The sequence below is a fragment of the Amblyraja radiata genome, chromosome 1, assembly GCF_010909765.2.
Source record: "Amblyraja radiata isolate CabotCenter1 chromosome 1, sAmbRad1.1.pri, whole genome shotgun sequence".
Taxonomy (NCBI): Eukaryota; Metazoa; Chordata; class Chondrichthyes; order Rajiformes; family Rajidae; genus Amblyraja; species Amblyraja radiata.
The window spans coordinates 14,171,777-14,197,604 of NC_045956.1; the positions used below are offsets into that span (position 1 = coordinate 14,171,777).

The window sequence follows — 25,828 nt, forward strand, 5'->3', positions numbered from 1 at the left end:
GAAGTGATAAATCTGGCTGTAAATTTTTCTTCAGATGCGTTTTCATTTTGTACGTAAAAACCCACTTGAGAACCATGGGCGATTTAAAAAATTTACATAAATTTTGCAACCGCAAGAAATGCAACACCTGTCCCTTCACCTCCCCCCTCGACTCCATTCAAGGACCCAAGCAGTCGTTCCAGGTGCGACAAAGGTTCACCTGTATCTCCTCCAACCTCATCTACTGCATCCGCTGCTCTAGATGTGAGCTGATTTACATCGGGGAGACTAAGCGGTGGTTGGGCGATCGTTTCGCCGAACACATCCGCTCAGTCCGCAATAACCTACCTGAACTCCCGGTGGCTCAGCACTTCAACTCCCCCTCCCATTCCCAATCCGACCTCTCTGTCCTGGGTCTCCTCCATTGCCAGAGTGAGCAACAGCGGAAATTGGAGGAACAGCACCTCATATTCCGCCTGGGGACCTTGCGTCCGGATGGCATTAACATTGAATTCTCCCAATTTTGCTAGCCCTTGCTGTCTCCTCCCCTTCCTTAACCCTCTAGCTGTCTCCTCCCACCCTCCCATCCGACCGCCCTCGGGCTCCTCCTCCTCCTCCCCATTTCCTTCCTTCTCCCCCCCACCCCCCATCAGCTGGAAGAAGGGTTTCGGCCCGAAACGTCGCCTATTTCCTTCGCTCCATAGATGCTGCTGCACCCGCTGAGTTTCTCCAGCAATTTTGTGTACCTTCGATCTTCCAGCATCTGCAGTTCCTTCTTGAACACAAATAATGCCTTAGTTGATGAAATGCAGTGAGCAAACGGCCAATGTTCGCTAAGCACTCTGTCTGTTCAGATTCAGATTCAACTTTAATTGTCATTGTCCGTGTACAGTACAGAGACAACGAAATGCATTTAGCATCTCCCTGGAAGAGCGACATAGCATATGAGCGACATAGCATCTTTTGCATCTAAAAAATTTACATGTTGTTGTCCCTTCAGCTCTCACTTCTATCTACCGTCATTTCTCCTCACTTTTGGAATTCTGAAGTAGGCTAAATGTCTCTCACGCTTATCCCGATTTCAATAATTATTTGCAGCGCAAAAATGGACATTTTCGGCGGGTTTTAACGGGCCCGCTACGCTGGAAACAATGGTAAGTGCCTACCTGCAGTTCATCGCGTGTAATCCATTCGGAGCAGCGTAGCAACAGTACAGGTCATGGGTCGTGACCCGACTGCCGTGAAACCTCCCTATTCTCTTCTGTGGCATTTCCTAAACCATTCATCCAATATTAGCGAGACTGTCAAAATGGATTGTACACATAAATGCTGGAGAAACTCAGCGGGTGCAGCAGCATCTATGGAGCGAAGGAAATAGGCAACGTTTCGGGCCGAAACCCTTCTTCAGACTTCAAAATGGATTGTTGGGTCTTTCGAGATACGGGGCTTAACTATTTCTAGAGGCATAATTTCAAACACATAGTTTGCAATTACGGAGGAGACTTTCCATTCACTTGTTCGGGCTGGAAGACACATTAGTTGAGAAATTAGCCAGCCTCTACCTCGATATTAATTCATTCCTCTCTCTATATTATCTGTTTTTTTAAGTTCGAAAACTATTTTGTGACAATATACACTACTAAAAACCATTTTAAACATGTTATCAATAAGTAACTCTAATACAATTCAACACAATATGCGTTGAAGCAGAACAGGAGAAAGATCTTGTTTGGGTCTACATTTGAAAATAGGACTCCAACGCATTCATTGCGCCCACGCTCGGCGGCTGTTTAGATTGCATGGTTCGATTTAAAAAAAGAAATAAACAAACACATTTAGAAGCAACATTAATTAGTTTGCAGTGAAGTGATTATAGTTTTCCTGCAGTCTCTCGGTGCACAGTCTCTGGGCCCCGGCTCTCGCGCGTTCTGGGCCCAACCGCGGGTCGCGGCCGTTGGATCCTTCCTTCAAAAAGGGATCCAGGGCCAGCGTCGCGTCGCGTCGCGTCTCCTACCTCGCATGTAACGCCAAACCAAAGACCCTATAGGATCTTTACGCCAGACTGTTGCTGCAGACGGAAGCAGCAGCCATCCTTTAAACGATGTATATCTCCTCCCTCCTCCTTCGCTGTCGCTCCGCCCCGGTCCCGCCTGCTGACGCTGCCGCCGTCTTACCCATCCGGCTGTGAAGCCGGGGGATCGCGGTGTGGAGGCGCAGGGAAACGTGCACACGTCGAGGAGACGGCTCTCTCGCCCGGAGATGGGGCTGTTGGAGCTTGTGAGGAGGCAGTGGTTCTTGATAGGCATCGTGCTGGTGATCACCGGGGCCAAACTGCAGCCATCGGTAGGCATGCATGGAGGTGAGTGAGTCTCGGTGGCTGGGCTGTGTCAGGCAGGCAGCTGATTGCTGAGCTGTCCAAGGCAGAGAAGGTGAACCGGCCGGCACAGGCCCTTCCTTGTGTATGAACATCATTCAGGGACTGACTTGCTCTCGCATACAAGCCCGGTCTGCTCTCAATAGCCGGCAGATTGCTTGATTTGACTCTGTGTGTGCGCATTGTACACATCACAGAGCGCAAACGCGGAGATACACGGCGCGTTAAAACATGATTCTTAAAAGGATCTCTAATCACAGTGTGCCCATCCATCATGGCGTTGATAATATGTTTCATTCTTACAAGGAATGAAGTTTACCTTGAAATATAGTCCTGAATATTCTCAACAATCGTGAACTGTATTTATATAGTACTTTTCTGTGGACATCCCAAACCACGTTATGCCAATTTATGTGCGTTGGAATGAGGCTAACGTGTCAGCCAATTCTCCCCAATGTCAATATCCATTTTTTAAAAACGTGTTAGTTTGAGGATAATTAGTTTTCTCTGGTCCTTTGAAGTGGTGGCAAAGGTCTGAAATAACTGTTGGATTAAATGTCTGGTTTAAGAGGTGGCAGAGGTGGCAGTTCTCTCTCAGTAATATTAGAATGACAATTTTTAAATTTTGTGTCAAATCTCTGAAGTGTAATTTGTATATGCAACTATCCAAGTTGGAGAATGTCGCTCATGCCAGTAGGAATGCCAATAGGAACGACTCCTGAATCAGCTACAACCTGACTGAAACTGACTAACCAATGAGTTTGAAACTTTAAAAAACATTTTTTTATTACATGCTGTTCATCCTGTTTTTTTTTGTATGGGGTTATTGTCTTGATATGGAATTTATTTGACTATATACTTGTATTGATTTTATAATTAATGTTGGAATGTTCTTCTTCCAGCTTATTGGGGAAATATGTGCTGTTGATTATCATGATTGATATATTTTTACTTTGGGTACCTTTCCTTGTTTAAACATTTTGGCCAGAATAATGTAACAATGGGCTTCCTGGTGTGTTGATCAGATGTTGGCCTTTTGGAATTATATCTCAACAAACCGACCAGCTCTAATCACTCTTAATCCTTTACAATTTCTATACTTGCTCCTTTCAGAATTTTGAGTATACACCTTGACAACTAGTGAATAATTTATTACGTTATAAATGAAGTCAAAACGTACTAGCTGTTTGATACCATTAAACTGCGGCCTAACCACCTGTTTGTTTGTATGTTCATAGCACTATTGTAAAATAAAAGTATCTTGGCCAATGCCTTCTTCAAACAACATTATTAGGAACACATATTATATTATAAATTATAAACTTTTATGTTTATGTATTATAAGCATAAAATATTATATGTCTATAATATATTATAAACAAATTATTATTAAATACTTTGCAAACTTTTGCAAGTATTGATTGAAATTTACCTAATTTAAGCTAAGAACAGACTGAACAACAGATAACAATAATAAAGCCAAACAAAGTAACCAAATAGAAACTATTAAGCATTTTTACTTTTGAATATATCTGATGTTTCATTTCAATATTTTGCTTAAATATTCTGTGTTTTATAGTATTTCAATATTAAAAAAAGATTGTCTTGTAAACCTCGTCCTTTTAAGTTATCGATAGGCAAACAATGATATTTAAAACCAAAATATATATCATTTTCCTGGAAATTGTAACGCTTCAATAAATAGCTCTTTTTCATTTGAGGTCTGATTTTTGTTTTATTTTAAAGATATGTTTGGGCTTGATGTTTATCTACATATGCCACAAATGTGGAAAGGCTATAAAATTGCTATTTTACTTTTAATAGGACCATTGAAACCAGAAATCACGATAACTTATGTTGCTGTTTCAACGATATTTTTCAACAGTGGGCTCTCTTTAAAGACTGAGGTAAGCTTTCATAATTCAGAAGTAATTACATCAAAGTACAACATTCTAGAGTATTAGCAAACAACAACAAAATCCCGCAATATCTAGGCCTCTGTTTAATTTTCAATGAGTTGTATGATGTGTCAAAAGATAATTATAGTTTTGTCTTCTATATCCAGAATATTAGAACATAGATATATCAAAAAAGATGAATGCTGGAACCTGAAATACATACAGTGCCCTCCATAATGTTTGGGACAAAGACCCATCATTTATTTATTTGCCTCTACTCCACAATTTGAGATTTGTAATGGAAAAAAATCACATATGGTTAAAGTGCACATTGTTAGATTTTAATAAAGGCCATTTTATACATTTTGGTTCCACCATGTAGAAGTTACAGCTGTGTTTATTCATAGTCCCTCCCATTTCAGGGCACCATAATGTTTGGGACACATGGCTTCACAGGTGTTTGTAATTACTCAGGTGTGTTTAATTGCTTCCTTAATGCAGGTATAAGAGAGCTCGCAATCTTTCCTCCAGTCTTTCCATCTCCTTTGGAAACTGTTATTGCTGTTTATCAACATAATTTATCTTGGCACACCCAAACCAGCTAGACCTGATATTCTGTGTAAATGTATCTTCACAGGATGAGCAATGAAGTAGAAATAGCCTATTTTCATAATGTTGGCAGAAGGTGGTTAAACCTATGTATTAGAAAAAGATAACATGACTTACACTTCTTCACACTATTTTTGAAAAGCATCGTACAGATGAAAGCAATGGTGGAACAATATGTAAGACTAAATTGTGTGCCTGCCCTACAACTTGTGTCCCTGGATCTTTGACTGAGAAATTAGAATACTGTCACTGAGCCAACTGTTTATAATATTTGGTTGAACAACAGATTAAATGTATGCAGAAATTCGTGATGATTTGTAATAGTGCCCTGAAATTTTTTATAACTATGGTTTTATAGATTTTGTATATTAAAAATTCTAACTCAGAGGGACAGTTGATGGTTTTTTTCATTACTATGAGGTTTGTTTGGAAAATAGATGATCAATTAAAATTCGCAAAAAATGTTTTTGTGTAAACTTCTGTTATTTTAAGATTTATTCAAGTGTCTTTTTTCTCTCTTGTGTTTCAGGAGCTGACTAATGCTTTGATGCATGTCAAACTACACATGTTTGTACAGACCTTTACCCTTGCATTTTTCCCGAGTGCTATTTGGTTTTTTCTTAAATTATTAGCTTTGACATCTATAAACCCATGGCTTTTAAAAGGGTAAGGCTTTTACTTCTAAATTTGCTTTTAATATGTGCCAATGTCTGATGTTTTAAAATTATATATTAGTTTGTTAAACATTTTCTAATCCAGAAGGTTAGAGAGTGATTGCAATCTTGTAACATTTTATCTATATGGATTGTTAATTTGCTGTGAAGATTCGTGTAATATTTCCACCTAAACTCCTGAACAAACTTAATTAGAAATGGAAGAATGAGAAAAGATTGGCAAAGGAAATATTGAACATCATCCAATTTGGCTTGGAACCTGTTAATTGGAATTTAACAGTGGGTATTAAAATTTTATCTATTTAGTTAAAGTTAATACATTTATTTTCTTTGGGAGGAAACATGTACTGGACTCTGAGTACAGTGCTGTCTCAGTTGGAGTTATTGAGAAATACAACCTACCCTCCGCCACCCCCAAGGCATTGACCTATGTGTGTAAAACAGACTTGACATTGTGTCTATATACATCTCCAGCAACTGGAGATCTCTAAAGTAACTTATTCAGGTTTAATGTCTGCACAAGAGTCACATTGTGGACTCCTGTATGTTTTTTGTGTGGAATAATTACAAAAACTGCTCATTACTTCACAAAAGGCTAATATTTCCATTAGAAATTCAAGAGCAAGTACAAATACAAGAGCGGGTAATAATTTGAAGACATAGAGACAAATCGATTACAGGGGGGATAAATGAGTGTCATTGTTAGTGCAAAAAAAATGCAATGACTGAGAAAGATTGACTGCACTGTTGCAATTCAACTTTATCTGGCCAGAAGATCCAGATGCAATAGTCAATTCTGGCCTGTTAATCTATTTAATTTAGTAGTTGTGAATTTCCAAAAAGGTGAATTAATGTAATTAATTTATTAGCCGTACGTAAAAACATACAAGGAATTTGATTTGCCATAGTCGTACCAAAAAAGCAACAAGACACACAACGACATTAAAATTAACAGAAACATCCACCACAGCGCACTGTGAGGGAAGGCAATAACGTATTATCATCTTCCCTCCTTTTCTCCCGCGGTCAGGGAAGTCGAACCTTCCGCAGTCGGGACGAACAAAGCTCCCGCAGCCGGAAGGAAGGATCTAAGCCCCCGCGTCAATCCCCAGCAAAGGGACCGCCAGCTTCACTATGTTAGGCCGCAGTGCGGACGGTGATACGATACGGAAAAAGTTGCATCTCCGTTGAGGAAAGAGATTAAAAAAGTTCACCCCTCCCCCAACCCCCCACATAATACAAAACTAAAGATACACTAAAACATACATTTAACAACAGACTAAAAACAACAAAAGAAGAAAAGGACGAGACAGACTGTTGGTGAGGCTGCCATCGTACAATGCCACCCGCATATTCTTGGATCTCAGATAGATATATTCAAGCCAGCTTTATGTTTATACCAAGAGCATGAAATTATTCTTACACTGAATGAGTGCAAAATGACCATAGGGAGCATGCATCAAATAGCAATGTTCTTGCAAAATAGAGCACTGCTTTCAAATGAAGCCCTCTTTTATGTGTAAATGTAAACGTGTAGATAGCCCAGTTCTTTTTAAATTTTTATTAAAAATATTGCCAATTTTAGAAATCCAAACTAATATTGGTAATTACAGATAATGGACATCTCAGGAAATAAAACAGCTTGGGTATGACCCTGGTTTATAATGGGGCTTGTGCACAGAAGAGATGTTAGGAAGTGTTTCCATAATGTCTACATCATTTACTTTAATTAAATTATAAATGATGTACAGATTTTAGAAATCCATATTTTTTCAACTTGAAATTTAACATTACAAACCTTTTTAAAACTGTAAAACTGAATGCTTTTGCGGGGTGGGACAATGTACCAATTACGTCATGCTGTTGATAACTCATTGTTGAAGTCTTGCTTGTTTTTTTTTAACACTGTTGTAAAACGTGATCACAAATATTGATCTTCAACTTCCTTCAGAAACTTTAAGACCGGGTATTCAGTAATTATAACAACAGATAATGTATGTAAAACATAAGGAAGGCATTTTTTTCTATTTTGGTTCAAAGCATTAATTTGTTTTTGATAATGTACTGCTAAATATTTTAATTAGCTTGACTTGTGTCACTGATGAATCAAGTCAGGAGTGTTTTATTGTCATATGTCCCAGATAGAACAATGAAATCCTTACTTGCTGCAGCACAACAGAATATGTAAACATAGTACACTGTAAACAATATGATAAACGTGAGAGATGTAAACAATATGATAAACGAGAGAGATGTCTCACACACACACACACACACACTCACACACACACACACACACACACACACACACACACACACACACACACACACTCAAAAACACTTTTTCTCACAGAGAAGAAAACACTTTTTCTCACAGAGAGTGGTGATTCTGTGGAATTCTTGGCCTCGGAGGGCGGTGGAGGCAGGTTCTCTGGATGCTTTCAAGAGAGAGCTAGATAGGGCTCTTAAAAATAGTGGAGTCAGGGGATATGGGGAGAAGACAGGAACGGGGTACTGATTGGGGATGATCAGCCATGATCACATTGAATGGCGGTGCTGGCTTGAAGGGACAAATGGCCTACACCTGCATGTATTGTCTGTTGTCTAAAAAACAAACAATAGTAGTGCAATAATAATAATAGTCTATTGCAGTTCAGAGCTTATTTGAGGTTGTAGTGTTCAATAGCCTGATAGCTGCAGGGAAGAAGCTGTTCCTGAACCTGGACGTTACAGTTTTCAGGCTCCTGTACCTTCTTCCCGGTGCCAGGGGTGAAATGAGTGTGTGGCCAGGATGATGTGGGTCTCTGCTGGCTGCCTTTTTGAGGCAGCGACTCTGATAAATCCCTTCGATGGTGGGGAGGTCAGAGCCAGTGTTGGACTGGGCAGTGTTCACAACTTTTTGCAGTCTTTTCCGCTCCTGTTGCAGAACCAGGCCATGATGCAACCAGTCAATATGCTCTCTATTGGAATTAGATGTTTTTTGTTGAGTATGATGTAATTCTGTTACACCTTTTAAGAGGTTACATTTATGCAAGACGATATATTTTGTTGTAATTAGAAAATATTCCCCTTGTAACTGTGTACTTGGGCTTCTGTTCCAGTTTGCTGACTGTTGGCTGTATGCCACCCCCAGTGTCATCTGCAGTAATCCTAACTAAAGCAGTTGGTGGAAATGAGGTGAGTGTGACATGTTTGGGTTCTTGTAAATGTACTGGAGATGAGTTTCTGCAAAATGATTAAATTTCCTTTTAATTATTTTGTGGTTTAAGTTGTGTCTTTTATTTGGTTTCATAGCATTCTTTTTTTTGTTAATAAATAATAATCCACTAGATATTTAAAGCAGCTTGAATAATGTCACTGATGAATTTAGATGTTTGTCAAATACACGTGAAATTAGTTTGTAATTTTATTTAAAGTTGGATTAATTTTAGTTGTGCTTTTTGATTTCCAGTTTAAAGTGGTCTAGAATAATGGTCTAGATGGTACCAGAAGGAGAAGGAAGGAATGTAACAACATTTCAGTCTATTAACTATTAACAGTAACTAACAAATTAGTTTCCCTTGTTCAACTCCGCTTTAAAATATTCCTATTTTCTAACTCATGGGAAATATTGCATGTGTACTTTATTAATGTATCCATATAGTGGAATAATGTATCTTTGATAAGGTAATTATCTAATTGTGCTTGTTGGTGATAAGCCTCCTTCTGGTGGAAGTGAATCCATGGTGTTGTTGGGCAGGAATTTTTAACATTTAGAGCGAGCAACAAGGGAGGCCTGATGCTATACTTCCAATATGTATACGGCTGTAAAGGACGTGGAGGAATTAGCATTCACCAACATTTGCTATCCTTGTACTTCTCGGTGGAACAGGTCACAGGTATAGGAGCTACTATTGGAATAAGCTAGGCAAGTAACTGTAGTTTATTTTGTAGATGGTACACACGGCAGTCACATTGTGCTGGTGATGGATGTGGACATTTAAGGGATGAAAGGGGTGCCGATCAAGTGGCCGGCTTTGTCCTAGATAGTGGTGAGTTTCTTGAATGTTGTTGCTACACTTATCCACATAAGTAGATAGTATCCTGTTACACTTCTGACACTTGCACTGTAGATGATATCGAGAGGTGAGCTATTCACTTTAGGATGATGTATTCTAGCCATAATGTTTGCATGGCTGGTCAGTTGAGTGTAGGCAAAGTCGTGAAAATCAAGATGTTGATCGTGTGGTATTTGACAGTGCCAATGCAGTTAAACATCAAGAAGTAGTAGGAAGATTTACTTATGTTGAAGATGGTCATTGCTTGGTGCGTGCATGGTACAAATGCTGTTTGACATTTATTAGCCCATGCTTGTATGTTGTCTGGCACACAGGCATGGACTGCATAATTTTCACATTTTATTTTTTTAATAAAATTGAATATTGTCAAACATCAGCAAACATTCCTATTTCTGACCTTGTGGTAGAAATATCCTGAATTTTATGGACATATAATTGGGCAATTTTCCTGATTGGGATATGCAGATGTTGTTTCTGCATTGTAATAACTTGGCTGGAGACACTGCTGGTTCTGCAACATGTCTTCATACTGCAGCCAGGATGTTGTCTTGTTCCAAAAGCATAATTTTGTGCCTGGTTTTGAGCAATGAGTTGAGTGACCAGTTTCTTTGATGGTGGAGATTTGGGGAGGGAATCTTGAGTAAGAGGTGAAAGATTAAGGATCTATGTGTTTTTATCATCTATAAACATAGATAACAACTTTAGCAGATTTTGCAAACTAAGGGAATACCCAGCCAAGCTAAAATTTACACGCCAGTCATATATGTTAATAGTATATTAATAATATGTTAACGCCAGGCATAGTGTTGTTAATTATTTTTCTTTGGCCCCTTCGTAGTTTTAGTTTTTTTTCAGTTGGAACTGTTTTTGTTTGGGCTATCAGCATGGTCAGAATGGATGTATGTTATATGTTTCCATAATCACTGTTGATTTTTGTTGGATGTTGTCAGAGATCAGACGAAGAAGGGTCTTGACCCGAAACGTCGCATATTTCCTTCGCTCTATAGATGCTGCCTCACCTGCTTAGTTTCTCCAGCATTTTTGTCTACCTTACTAATCACAAAGGTGTTTAATTACTAAGGAACATTATCATCTCCAAACCATCATAAATTGTCATGTAAAACTGGATGTGCTCCAGTGATTTCATACCCTTAGCTCATCCTTATGCATGTAGCTGTTCTTAGTTGAGAATGTAGAAGGCTTGATTAATAAGTTTGCAGATAACCCTATAAAGTAGGTGGTGTCATAGACAGTGGAGATGGTTATCAAAAATTACAGCAGGATCTTATTCAGTTGGCCAAGTGGGCTGAGAAATGGTTAATGGAGTTTATTGCAAATAAGTTTGAGATGTTGCATTTTGGGAAGTGAATGGCAGGGCCCTGGGGAGTGTTGTAGAGGGATCTAGCAGTGCAGGTACATAGGTCCTTGAAAGTGGCGTCACTGGTAGATAGGGTGGTCAAGAAGGCTTTCAGTACATTGGCCTTTCTCAGCCAGAGTATTGAGTGTAGGCCTTTATCAGTCAGAGTATTGTATGTTATATTACAGTTAGACAAGACGTTAGTGAGGGCGCATTTTTATTCAGCTTTGGTCACCCTGCTATAGAAAGGATGTTGTTAAGTTGGAAGGGATGTAGGGAAGATATCCAAGCCTGGACTTGAGGGCTTGAGCTATAGGGAGAGATTGGGCACATAAGGGGTTTATTCTTTGGAATGCAGAAGGATGAGGGGTGATCTTATAGAGGTGTATAAAATCATGAGGTGGGATAGGGTGAATGCAGGGTTTTTTACCCAAAAAGGGGAATCGCGAACCAGAGGACGAAGGGTTGGAGGAGGGGAAAGATTTAATAGGAACCCAAAGGGCAACTTTTTCTTGCACTGGGCGGTGCTGGAGGAGATAGTTGAGGCATGTACTATAACAACATTTAAAAGGCATGTGTGCAGGTACGTGGATAGGAAAGGTTTTGAGAGATATGGGCCAGATGCAGACAGGTGTGACTAGTGCAAATGGGCATCTAGGTTGGCATGGGCAAGTAGGGCCAAAGGGCCTGTTTCCGTGCTGTATGACTAGGATCCTAAATACAAATGGAAGTAAGGATTCCGCGAATAAAATCTTTCAGAATCAATTAACAGTGTAAAGAATATTTTTGGTCAGAATGGAGGCATGTGATTTGTTCTTTTAATTTCAGATTAGAATTTCATATGGGTAGTGGGAGATTTGCTTCTTTCTATTCTGTCAACATTGCATATATTAGACGCACATGTAGGTGACACATTGGTGCAGCGGTTTAATTGCTGCCTTACAGCACCAGAGACCCGGGTTTGGTCCTGAGTACGGGTGCTTGTGCATACAGAGTTTGTTCGTTCTCCCCGTGACCTGCGTGGGTTTTCTCAGAGATCTCTGATTTCATCCCACACTCCAAAGACGTACACTACTGGTTTGTAGGTTAATTGGCTTGGTATAATTATAAATTGTCCCTAGTGTGTGTAGATAACGTTAATGTGCAGGGATCGCTGGTCGATGCAGACTCATTGGGCCAAAGGACCTGTTTCCGTGCTGTATCTATAAACTAAACTAATGTATACACAAAATAGATATTTGATAAATTAATTACTTTTTTTTAAAAAAGGAATGTAATCCCAGCATAGATTTATTTTAAAAGGAACAAGTGGGAACTGTAGTGAAGGCCAAAAACTTCCAGTGCAAGGTTGAAAAGAATAAGAGAAATTGGTGATTTGTAGGTTAAAAGGCTGAAGGCTGTGGAAAGGGTACATTGCAATCGATCAAGAAGTAGGTCTGATTAGAGACCAAAATAGTAACCTCAAAGGAACAAAGGTGAAGGTAGGAGAGAAGGAGCAGCCAGAAGCAGCGAGAACTAGTATTGGATGGAAGTCGGTGTCGGGGAAAGAAGATTTCAAAAGCCCGATTCAAGTGGTTTTCGTGAAGGTAGGAGAGAAGGAGCAGCCAGAAGCAACGAGAAAAGTGTGAGTCTTTGGCTCGAGCGTCTTCGGCAAGGAGACTGAGGCAAGGAGGCAACACTTGATTGAAATTTGTGAATTGTCTACTGAAGAAAAGGCAGGCATGTTGGTGCAGTGTGGTTCCTGCAGGTGCTTCTGGAAACTACACCTGCAGAAATTGTGTCCAGGTGCAGCTCCTGAATGAACGTGTTGTGGAACTGGAGAAGCAGCTGGATGACCTCAGGGCCATCCGGGAAAACGAGAGTTTCCTGGACAAGACCTACAGTGAGGTCGTCACGCCAAGGATACAGGAAGAATGAAGGTGGGTGACTGAGAGAAAGGGGAGTAAACATGGAGTGCAGGAGACCAGTGCTTCTACTCAGCGGCTGTGGAAAGCATCTTGTCCGGAAACATCACAATTTGGTTTGGGAACTGCTCTGCCCAGGACGAGAAGGCTCCGCAGAGAGTAGTGCGTTCGGCCGAATGCACCATGGGAACTACACTTGCCCCCCTGCAGGAACTATACATCAGAAGGTGCAACTCCAGAGCCAACAAGATCATGGGAGACCCCTTCCACCCCAGCAACGGACTGTTCCAGCTGCTACGGTCAGGTAAACGCCTCCGTTGGCATGCTGCGAAAACGGAGAGGATGAGAAGGAGTTTATTTAGGATTGTAAACTCCTTTCTCACCAGGGACTAACTTTACTGTACCAATTTACTGTTGAGGGGTGTCTTTTTAAAATTGCTGTTTTTCTTTTTTTTCCCTCCCACAAATATGTAATATGTGAATATGTGATTCTGTTTTGTAGTTTTTTTGCACAATCCGCAAGCATTGCCACTTTTCATTTCACTGCACATCTCGTAAGTGTATGTGACAATGAACTTGACTTGACTTGACTCAATGGGCACTGCCTAATGAAAACAGGTACCGGGGGAGACGACGCTTCCAGCTCGAGCAGCGGACAGGTCGGCGGTTCCAATCCTAGCGATGAGACTGGACTGGCGAGACCGACGTCGGGCAGAGCTATAGTGGCGGGTGACTCCATTGTCCGAGGTGTGGACTGTGGCGGCAAGTGAGATTTGAGGATGGTCTGTTGCTTCCCCGGTGCCAGGGTTCAAGATATCACAAACCGAATTCAGAACATCTTCGAGAGGGAAGGTGAACAGCCGGCAGTAGTTGTGCGCGTGGGCACAAACTGACATCGGGAAGAAGAGGAAGGAGATTCTGCAATGTGAGTTTAGGGAGTTAGGAAGAAGACTGAAAAGCAGGACTTCTAGGGTGGTTATCGCTGGATAGCTGGTTATCCAGTATCTCATGCTAGTGAGGGTAGGACCAGGGAGGTAGGGGATCTGAATGTGTGGCTGAGGGGCTGGTGCACGGAGCAAGGATTTAACTTTATAGACCACTGGGATCTCTACTGGGGTAAGGGTGACCTGTATAAAAGGGACGGGTTACACCTTAACTGGAGGGGGCAAATGTCTGGCAGGCAGGTTTGCTAGTGCTACACGTGTGGGTTTAAACTAAATAGTGGGAGGGGAGGGATTGAGGAAGGTCAGGGCCAATAGTGACCGGTATGAGAGGGGAGGTGAATACCGAAGTTATATATGAAGCGTTGTATATGAATGTGCAAAGTATAAGAAATAAAGTGGATGAGCTTGAGGAAACTGAATATTCAAGTGTATACGTCCTATCGAAAAGACCGACGGGGGGGCAGAGGGGGTGGGGTAGCTCTGTTGGTGAGGAATGAAGTTCAGTCTCTTGCGAGGGGTGACATAGAATCAGGAGATGTAGAGTCAGTACGGATAGAACTGAGAAATTGTAAGGGTAAAAAGACCCTAATGGCAGTTATCTACAGGCCCCCAAACAGTTTGTTCGCTCGTGTGTCAGACGGCGGGGGCAGAGACAGAAGGGAAAGAGACAGAGGGAGAGGGGAGTAGCAGAGGGAGGGTGGGGGGAGAGGGGGGGCTGAGAAGGGGGGGAGGGGTGGAGGGGGTTTAGGGAAGGTTGGGCAGGGGGGTTGGGTAGAGGGAGGGGGGAAAGATGGGAGGGGGGAGGGAGGGGGCGGGGGAGAGAGGGGAGGGGGCGGGGGAGAGAGGGGAGGGGTGAGAAGGGGGGGGCGGAGGGGGGGAAGAAGAGAGGGGTAGGCCCAGCAGCTGTTGGCCTCAGAGTGAGCCTCAGCTCCATGGCCTCGCATCCTCGGCGCATCCTCTCTGTACCCCCGGAGCCAGACGGTTTTCTCCGGTCATCACAGAGGACTGATTCCCGAACGCTTCAGACCCCGAGGACGGGGAGGGAGGGGGGGTGGTGGAGTGTGCGGGTGGGCATGGTCCCGAGTGAGCCTGCGGGCCACCAGCGAGGCACGGAGCGATCTGAGGACGGCGAAAAGCAGCGGGGGGACCAGCCGATCGTGGCTTCCGCCAGCGTGACAGAGCCGGGCCGGGGGGGGGAGGGGGGGAAATGGAGGAGAGCCGGGCGGCAGCAGCCATTATCGTCGCGCGGGGCACGCGATGAGAAGGTGGCACTGGCGGCCATTACTCTGGATCTTTGGTCTGCAGCACAGCGGGAGGCGAGGGGGAGAGGGGGGTGGTGGAAAGTGCACCTGCGCGTTGCGAGCATCTGCTTTAATCGAGGGGGGGGGGTTTGCCGGGAGCAAGGACATTGTGACGCCCGCAACTGCCGCAACGGTTTGATTTTTTTTAAAACAGTCCGTTTTGTGAACAACTTTATTAAAAATCTGGGGAAATAATTGATCAAATTTAGGGAGGTGTCGACATTAAATCGCCACCGAAATATGTAAAACTCTCAGCGTATGTGTGTCTGGTTTTCGAGAAAATACGTTTCAAAGGCAAAATGCCACACACACACACACACACACACACACTTTTAATAGCTACTTGGAAATGCTAAAGCTGTGTTGCCTTTGGCTTGGAAATGCTAAAGCTGTGTTGCCTTTGGTTTGGAAATGCTAAAGCTGTGTTGCCTTTGGTGTGGAAATGCTAAAGCTGTGTTGCCTTTGGTTTGGAAATGCTAAAGCTGTGTTACCTTTGGTTTGGAAATGCTAAAGTTGCCTTGCCTAATTAAAGTTGCCTTGCCTAATTAAAGTTGCCTTGCCTAATTAAAGTTGCCTTGCCTTCTATATAATTAAAAGTCTAATCTTGACCACTTGCTGTTTGCGCTTTATATTGATTTTAGAAAAAACGCTACGACGTACGGCTGTGATTTTTGGCCATCTTACTCAGAGTCCCCTTCCGCTCATCAGGTGCCGAGGATTTTTCCCATCGATGAAAAATAATAGAGTTTTAAAAATGTTGAGATTCTCTCTCCTGTTAATCCTACCATGAAGGCCACGCCCCTACTGGTGAGGGGGGGGGGAACGATAAAACCCGGAAGCGTGGGCGTGGCTCAGTCTCTGCAAGATGGGGGAGGGAGAGGTCACGACTCGCTGTCTTTAGTGGCCTTGCACCCTGCTTGAAGTGGTATGAAACTACTTGAATTTGGTGGCCTTGCACCCTGCTTGAAATGGAATTTCAAGGAATAGCCGTGAGTCAACTACCATCCCACCAGCCGTGAGTGAGCGAGCTGCCAGCACAACAGGCTTGAGTGACTGAGCCGCCAGCCCAAGTATCCATTCGGCCCACAATGTCCATACTAGCCCTCTGGAACCCATTCCCTTCAGCCCACAACACCCATACTAGCGCTCCAGAAAGCCCCCCCCCCCCCCCCCCCCCCCCCCCCCACTGGCCACCGATGTTGGAATTGGTGGAGAGGTGGAATTAGCAATGTTACAAAATTTTGCGATTTTAAAAATCAAGCCTGCAATTTATCCCATCAGATAAAGCATAAAAATAAGTTTAATTTGACACCTAATTCACTTTCATATCTTCAGTATTAAAAAAGTTATGGCCATTTTCATACTCGGAAATTAGCATCATTGATTTTCCATTGACTTAACACAAAAGCTGTGATCGAGGACAGTCAAAAGCCCATAACTTTATTAAAAATTAAGAGAACTGAAAGAAATTTTCAATTATTATAGATTGAAGCATTCTTCAACAAATATTAAACAATCTTACTTGGATGACCTGAAATTAAAGCATATAATTAGTTAGTTACCCAATTGTAGCTAATTCCAAAATTCAATTACTAGATCTAAACATCTATCCATTTCTTACGGAAAGATCAACATTTTTAAATAGCCTAAGTGTCCAAAGAACATTCACACAAGAATTCAAAATAAAACATGATTTTTAAATCTCGAAATTAATTTATAGGCCAAATGGAAGGAATTTAGTGTTCAATTGCTGTAAATTAATGGCCATTTAAATCAGCTTTCGAGTGGGATCCTGTGGAACGCAATGGTTTGGAACGTTCCCATTGCGGTGAATTTGTACCCCATATGCCCAGAAAAATACTGCAGGATTTAATGGGTCCCCAAATCAGCTACTCGCAACATAAAATTTGTATAAAGGGATCTTAAGAAGCGTTTTTTAATGTAAAAATAAACAGCCTACCTTGCGTTGTCCCCTACATGAGATCCGTCTCGTTGGCGGCGGTCGCGGGTTTAGAGGATAATTTTTAACCTACTATAACAATTAAATAAACCAATTTAGTTTAAAAAGAGCTCCAGCGAACAAATGTTGCAGCGATTTTTCGTCAGCAACTAAGTAGGCTGAATAGCCGAGAGAAAATCGCGTTTTAAACCCGCCCCCCTCTCAAAGGCGCCAAAATCGCGCACACGGGCAGCGACAGATCTGCAGCGCCGCTGAAGGTAAGTTTTGCAACATAACTAGTGGATTATTGCGTTAGGGGACCATCCCTCCCGTGTGAAGCTGGAACCCAACTGGTCCTACTTAGTATAGTAATCTATTATAAATAAGCAGTCAGATACAGTGCCCACCATAATGTTTGGGACAAAGACTCATCATTTATTTATTTGCCTGTGTACTCCACAATTTGAGATTTGTAAAAAAAATGAGAAAAAAATCACATGTGGTTAAAGTGCACATTGTCAGATTTTAATACTATTACATATCACCACGCATTTCTGCATACAATTAATCTGTTGTTCAACCAAATATTATAAACAGTTTAATCTTAGCTCAGTGACAGTATTCTAATTTCACAGTCAAAGATCCAGGGACACATTATAGGGCAGACACATGAGCACACAGTTTAATCTTACATGTTGTTCCACCATTGAGGCGTTTTCATTTGTACGAGGCTTTTCAAAATAAGTGTGAAGAAGTGAAAGTCGTGTTATTTTTTTTAATACATAGGTTTAACTTCATCTTCTGCCAACATTACGATAATATGCTATTTTTACTTCATTGCTCATTCTGTGATTATGCTGCGCACAAATGAAGATACATTTACACATATCAGGTCTAGCTGGTTTAGGTGTGCCAAGGTAAATTATCCTGCTGGAAACCCCGAGCAGGACACAGCTCTGCCATTGGACTCTGTGGGTCCTGTGACAGACAGAAAAGAGTGACAGATATGCTGGCATTCATAACTCGGCAATTCAGACATACATCTGCTAATTGTATGTTTAAGAAAGAACTGCAGATGCTGAAAAAATCGAAGATAGACAAAAAATGCTGGAGAAACTCAGCGAGTGAGGCAGCATCTATGGAGAGAAGGAAAATGCGACATTTTGGGTCTAGACCTTTCTACAGACTGAAAGGAAGAATCGGAGAGTAGGCTTTGTGGGAGAGCTGGAAAGGAGGAGGGGAAGGAGGGAGAAAGCAAGGGCTATCTAAAATTAGAGAAGTCAATGTTCATATCATATAACCATATAACCATATATCAATTACAGCACGGAAACAGGCCATCTCGACCCCTCTAGTCCGTGCCGAACACATAGTCTCCCCTAGTCCCATATACCTGCAGTATATTTGTACCATAGTCTCCCCTAGTCCCATATACCATATCGCTGAGGTATAAACTAGCTAAGCGAAATATGAGGTGCTGTTCCTCCAATTTGCGCTGGGCCTCACTCTGGCAATGGAGGAGGTCCAGGACGGAAAGGTCAGATTGGGAAGGGGAGTTGAAGTGCTGAGCAACCAGGATATCAGGTTGGTTAGTACGAACTGAGCGGAGGTGTTGGGCGAAGCGATCACCGAGCCTGCGCTTGGTCTCATCGATGTAGAGATGTTGACACCTGGAACAGTAGATGAGGTTGGAGGAGGTGCAGGTGAACCTCTGCCTCACCTGGAAAGACTGATTGGCTCCTTGGAAGGAGTCGAGGGGGGAGGTAAAGGGACAAGTGTAGCATTTCTTGCGGTTGCAATGGAAAGTACCCGGGAGGGGGTGGTTTGGGTAGGAAGGGACAAATTGACCAGGGAGTTACGGAGGGAACGGTCTCTGCGGAGAGCAGAAAGGAGAGGAGATGGGAAGTTGTGGCCAGTGTTGGGATCCCATTGGAGGTGGTGAAAATGTCGGAGGATTATATGTTGTATGCGACGGTTGATGGGGTGGAAGGTGAGGACAAGGGGGACTGTCCTTGTTACGAGTAGGGGGATGGGGAGAAAGCAAAGCTGTGGGATATAGACGAGCCCTGGTGACGGCCTCATCAATAATAGAGATGGGGAACCCCACGATCCCTAAATAATGAAGACATCTCCGATGCCCTGGTATGGAACACCTCATTCTGGTTGCAGATACAGCGTAGACGGAGGAATTTGGAGTAGGGGATAGAGTCCTTACTGGAAGACTGGAAGCAGGGTGGGAAGAAGTGTAGTCAAGATAGCTATGGGAGTCAGTGGGTTTGTAGTAGTTGTCGTTCAGTAGTCTGTTGCCTGCGATGGAGATGGTGAGATCTAGAAACGATAGGGAGATGTCGGAAATGTTCCAGGTGAATTTGAGTACCGGAGGGAAATTAGTGGTGAAATGGATGAAGTCAGTTAGTTCTGCATGGGTGCAGGAGGTAGCACCAATGCAGTCATCAATGTAGCGGAGGTAGAGTTCGAGGATAGGGACATGGTACGCCTCGAACAGGGATTGTTCGACGTACCCTGCAAAGAGGCTGGCATAGCTAGGGCCCATGCGCATGCCCATAGCTACGCCTTGGATTTCGAGGAAATGGGAGGTCAAAGGAAAAGTTGTTGCGGGTAAGGATCAGCTCCGTTAGGCGGAGGAGAGTATTAGTAGACGGAAATTGGTTGGTTCTGCGGTTGAAGAAGAAACTGAGGGCTTTAAGACCCTCCTGGTGGAGGATGGAGGTGTAGAGTGACTGGACATCCATAGTGAAGATGAGGGAGTGGGGGCCTGGAAAATGGAAGTCATGAAGGAGATGAAGAGCATGTGAGGTGTTTTGGATATAGGTGGGGAGGATTTGACCAGAGGGGATAGGATGGAGTCGAAGTATGTGGAAATGAACAAGCAGAAACAATGGGTCTGCCAGGACAGTGGGGTTTGTGGATTTTGGGGAGAAGATAAAATCGGGCCGTGTGGGAACGATGAGGTTGGAGGCTTGGGAGGGCAAAAATAGGGCACTTTTCAATTCCCTGCGGTGATTTTAATGTCGCAATACAACAAGGAAAAATTACTCTGATTGCTTAGGAGCTAGAATGGAATGGAATTGTTACATGTGTCAAGGCACAGTGAAATTCTTTGCTTGCATACCCAAAGAAGGCAAGTAGTCGCCGCATCCGACCCTGACAAAGTTAGCAGAAAACCCTACAGATTTTCTAGGCACTGTCACTGCACTTTTTTGTCTGCGGGTAACCAATGTTTCTTTTCTATGATCATGGTATTTAACCAAAGAATCTTCATGACAATCAAACACTTCTTTATGGGGGAGGATAGGCAAACAAGAAACAAATGTAACTTAAGCTATCTTCCTGCATCTCCTGGCAACTTAAGTATAGTCCATACTGTACAAAGTTAAAAAAATAAGTGGGTGGGGAAAATATCTAAGCTTGCATGTGTATGAACACATCCAATGAAATAACTTTTGAAATGTAGTATGAAATGTAGCCTCAAAGCAATTTATCATAAAGGGCAATCAAACATAACCTTATAACGTGATTTAGTGATGTTGGTTGAGATATAGAGACTAAGTGGCGCTTTCTACCTTTCTTCACGTTGTTCCACAAAATCATTACTGTTTAACTAAATCATTACGTGAGGACTCGATTTAATACTTGTCCAAAAGACAGAACTAATCGAGAAGTGTCTGGATTAATATTTGATCTATGACTTCCAGGTTGAAATATAAACATATGCTGCATCTCACTCAAGGATTGCATTCAGGATAAAATTAATCTTCCTGAGAACAAATGAATTGTTCTTATTATTGGAACATAACTTTGAATAGATGGAGCTCAGCAGATAATGTTTACTAATTTCTTGAAGTAGACTTCAGATTTTCTAAAGCAAAATATTACTGCAATTTGTTCCAACTATTTCAAAGTAGTAAACAGAATATTGAAACGAGTCAAAAACATGTTTTCTAAATGCACTTTTAAATACAAAACCAGAAATTGCTACAAAACAACGTTATGCAGTAATTCCATGGTAAGACAAATAGAATGAGAGAAAAAAACTTTAATTGGAACCAAAATAATGTTATCCATGGCACCTCTAATATGCAACTGTTGAGTGTTGCCAAATGTTTATGTACAGTACCCTTCATAATGTTTGGGACAAAGACCCATCATTTATTTATTTGCCTCCATACCCCTCAATTTGAGATTTGTAATAGAAAAAATCGCACATTGTCAGATTTTAATAAAGGCCATTTTTATACATTTTGGTTTCACCGTGTAGATATTACAGCTGTGTTTATACATAGTCCCCCCATTTCAGGGTACCATGATGTTTGGGACAGCAATGTCATGTAAATGAAAGTAGTCATTTTGTTGCATATCCTTTGCATGCAATGACTGCTTGAAATTTGTGATTCATTGACATCACCAGTTGCTGGGTGTTCTCTGGTTATGCTCTGCCAGGCCTGTATTGCAGACATCTTTAGCTTATGCTTGTTTTGGGGGCTAGTCCCCTTCAGTTTTCTCTTCAGCATATAAAGCATGTTCAATTGGGTTCAGATCGGGTGATTGACTTGGCCACTCAAGAATTTACCATTTTTTGCTTTGAAAAACTCCTTTGTTGCTTTAGCAGTATGTTTGCGATCATTGTCTTCCTGTAGAATGAACTGCCGGCCAATGAATGTTGAGGGATTTGTTTGAACTTGAGCAGATAGGATGTGTCTATATACTTCAGAATTCAATATGCTCCTACCAGCAGTTGTATCATCAATGAAGATAAGTGAGACAGTTTCTTCAGCAGCCATACATGTCCAGGCCATTACACCCCCACCACCGTGTTTCATAGATGAGGTGGTTTGCTTTGGATCTTGGGCAGTTCCTTCTCTCCTCCATACTTTGATCTTGCCATCACTCTGATATGTTAATCTTTGTCTCATATGCCCACAAGACCTTTTTCCAGAAATGTGGTTGCTCTTTTAATTACTTCTTGGCATCTTGCAGTGTAGCCTCTGTATTTCTGTTCATTAAGTCTTCTGCGGACAGTGGTCATTGACAAATCCACACCTGAAGAGTGTTTCTGATCTGTCGTGTTTCTGATCTTTGCGATTAGTAAGCTCACCAGTGCTCTCTTTCTTCTTAATGATGTTCCAAACAGTTGATTTTGGTAAGCCTAAGGTTTAGCTGATGTCTCTAACAGTTTTATTCTTGTTTCTCAGTCTCATAATGGCTTCTTTGACTTTCATTGGCACAACTTTGGTCCTCATGTTGAGAAACAGCAATAAAAGTTTCCAAAGGTGATGGAAAGACTGGAGGAAAGACTAGGTGCTGAGGGCTCTCTGATACCTGCATTAAGGAGGCAATGAAACACACTTGAGCAATTACAAACACCTGTGAAGCCATGTGTCCCAAACATTATGGTGCCCTGAAATGGGGGGGACTATGTATAAACACAGCTGTAATTTCTACATGGTGCAACCGAAATGTTTAAAAATTGCCTTTAATAAAATCTGCCAATGTGCACTTTAAGCACATGTGATGTTTTTCTATTACAAATCTCAAATTGTGGAGTACAAAGGCAAATAATTAAATGATGGGTCTGTCATTATGTGAACACTCTATCTGCAAGGTACACAAAATTGCTGGGGAAACTCAGCGGGTGCAGCAGCATCTATGGAGCGAAGGAAATAGGAGACGTTTCGGGCTGAAACCCTTCTTCAGACTGATGGGCGGTGGGGGGGGGGGGGGGGGGGGAAGGAAGGATGCTGCTGCACCTGCTGAGTTTCCCCAGCAATTTTGTGTCCCTTCGATATTCCAGCATCTGCAGTTCCTTTTTGAACACTCTATCTGCAATGTTCCTTTCAAAACTGGTTGACCTGGTGTAACAATGGAAGTTGTTTGTATTGGCTGAAAGCAGCACTTTTTATCCTTATCAGGCAGCTTATTTCCACTCATTAAAGTGTCTGTTCAATACAGGATTCTATAGTGTACACTAATCCTGTTAGATAAACCTTTCAATTGATACTTCTTGTAACTGAAACTGCCTGGTGCAGTACTTACAAATGTTGCAACAATCATTTATGAGTGACTAAGAGGGAAACTACTTTGTTGTTTCTTCTAAGTTGGATAAGCAAAGAAATGTCTTATAGTCTTAGAGTTAAAGCGCTTTTTCACGGGGCGACTTGACGCAAGATGTAACCAGAGTGAAGTGGTCGTGGTCTAGCACAATATCACACGATATAACGGGGTGTAGATAAAGAGTTCCCACGGTACTCGGCATTTCCGTTATTTGTGCGAGTGACTTGTCCGTCTCCCGAGCTTTCCCGTTAAATCTTGAATGAACATTGTGAACTGCACGTGGCACAAATGATGTCACTTTTTTTTTCATACACTATAAATATCCTCCCTTGGTTGAATTGGCTCATTTGGAGACATGCCTATACTAAGTACAGGATGGTGGTTTTTTCGAGTACAGGATGGTGGTTTTTTCATTGACGCGCTGTATGCAGCAGCCCACTATGTGCATCGAGGACGCTTGCGTGAAGGCAGAAGGGAGAGATTAATTAAAAAGAGAATTAAGAGGAAGTGTCACTGGGTGTGAAAGAGCAAAGAGGCCATCTCTGCGCTTACTACAATTCACAATTGGGGAGTGTGCCGTGGCAGGACAGCTATATTGATGGGTAGCCGACCACAGGAACACTATTGCATGTTAGCAGAAATGCATAGCAAATAAGCTGACTTTCTAGTGTTGTCCTCTGAAAAGTGCTTCCTATAAGATGTTCGTCCGCAAAACCTGCCATTTAGCACATTGCATTGTCCCTTTTAATGCCTGAGTTTAGGCTTGTTGCGGAGGTTAATTAATATAATGTGTTTAAAATAATCTAGCGTGCCTCATTTGTTGATTTTCGTGTTTGCGAGGCCCTTTTATAGACAAATGTTTGGTGTGATGCACCTTCTCTCAATATGTGCAAGAAGTCGTCTTTTTATATTGTCAAATAGGAATAAAGACTTTGTCTCACATTTACCGTGCTAATTGGCTTATTTTATTTTCTACCGAGAGGTGAAACTTTCAAACGTTTAAATAGCTCAACAATTGATGGACCTGAACACTCAAAAATGAAACTTTTAATGAAAATGTGATTATATCACCTCCCTTCAACTATTTTGTGTTTCAGCATGAGAGGGATTATAACATTAGAGACATTCATCTTGTAGTGATGTGTTAATGAAGAATTGCAGACATCAAGCTGATAGTAAAAAATATTTTTATTTAACAATGAGGTAAGCAAGCACTGACAATCAAACTGCTGAGGTAAAAGCTTTATCACACTTCAGGCTATCATAAAATGTGGAGCCACCAACAGAAACAAAGTAATGCCTAAGAGGAAAAGACACACATATTAACATACAGACATTTATAAAGGATATTGAGAACACCTTTTTTACTCACCTTCTGTCCCCTCTGTCCAGCTTCCGGGTTTACCGTTCCAGGAGTTCCCACGGTAACCGCAAGAGTTATTACGGATATCGCACGGATATCGCACTGGCCACTACGTTCATATAAAGTTGCAATGCTCAACCACAAGTGTACAAGTCACTCTTGGAGAAATTCAAGCTTGCTTGAATTTTCTCACGAGTCACCAAGTTACACGATTACCTGCCGTTAGCGCCACGGTGGTCTACGAATGCCGTACTGTTATCGCACGAGGTTCCCACGATGTTAAACTCTAGTTAACTCTTGCGTCAAGTCGCCCCGTGAAAAAGGCCTATAAGTAATACAGCACGAAAACAGGCCCTTTGGCCCAACTTGTCCATGCTGACCAAGAAGTCCCATCTACGCTAGTCACACTTGGCTCATTTCCCTCTAAATCTCTCCCAGCCATGTACCCCTCCAAGTGTCTTTTAAATGCTACCTGCCTCAACTACCTCCTCTGGCAGTTCCATATATTTACTACCCTCTGAGTGGAAAAAAATGCCTGTCGGGTTTGTATTAAATCTTGCTCGCTCATCTTAAACCTATGTCCTCTGGCTTTTTTATTCCCCTATCCTCTCTCTGTGCATTCAGCCTATCTATTCCCTTCATGGTTTTATACACATCTCTAAGATCACCCCTCAACCTCCTGACTATTAGGAATAAAGTCCTAGTCTGCCCAACCTCTCCCTATAGCTCAATCCTTCAAGTCCTGGCAAGATCCTTGTAAATTTTCTCTGCATTATTTCCAGCTTAATGACATTTTAAAAACAGTTAAAAAGAGCAATTAAGCATCATATCTAAAAAGGTATTAAGTGCAGGAATATTTTATCTTTTAATGCAGATTTCTTTAAGCACAGACATTTATTGAACCAACATTTTTTTCAGGTTTTGCTGTTCTTCCCAATTGCAAGAAGAAAATGTTGCTCATTTAGCTTGCTCCGAAATAAAGTACATCTTTTTTACATATTCTGAAACTTTGTACTATATTTTAGTGAATTGCTTAATAAGGCAGATTCGTGTTAGTGCAGTGATTTTAGTTTGGAATTCAAATAAAAAAACAAATATTTAGCATTACAATTAAAACTTCAGTTAATTTTGTTATTATAGAAAGCATTGATAGTTAATTTTTTAAATTATGAAACAGCTGTGCTTTACGTTTTCACTGATCTTTGAGTTATTGTTGTTAATTCTGTCTGAATACGAATTGAAAGATGAGCAACATACAATATGCCCTAAAGAAATGATCAAAAATCTTTGATCTTCAGCCCACAGCAAATGCTGTTGTGTTCCATTGGTTGGCCTTTGGGATTCCTGATAAACCTG

At 41.8% G+C, this 25,828-nt stretch overlaps 1 protein-coding gene across 4 annotated transcripts in view; it reads left to right on the top strand.

Annotated features, from left to right (window-relative positions):
* Positions 1–2,094: 2,094 nt before the first annotated feature.
* slc10a7 (solute carrier family 10 member 7) overlaps positions 2,095–25,828 on the top strand; it is a 153,251-nt gene continuing 129,517 nt past the window's right edge. Inside the window, exons 1-5 of one of the 4 annotated variants that reach the window (XR_004411398.1) lie at positions 2,101–2,338; positions 4,178–4,260; positions 5,390–5,526; positions 8,636–8,711; positions 9,468–9,565. Coding sequence is in view for 2 of the 4 variants with exons in the window: in XM_033017904.1 (XP_032873795.1) it covers positions 2,239–2,338; positions 4,178–4,260; positions 5,390–5,526; positions 8,636–8,711 (396 nt within the window). In the remaining 2 variants the exon portion in view is untranslated. Of the gene's footprint in view, positions 2,339–4,177; positions 4,261–5,389; positions 5,527–8,635; positions 8,712–9,467; positions 9,566–25,828 lie in introns of all 4 variants that reach the window. The other 3 variants (XM_033017904.1, XR_004411395.1, XM_033017893.1) reach the window with 3 other exon arrangements.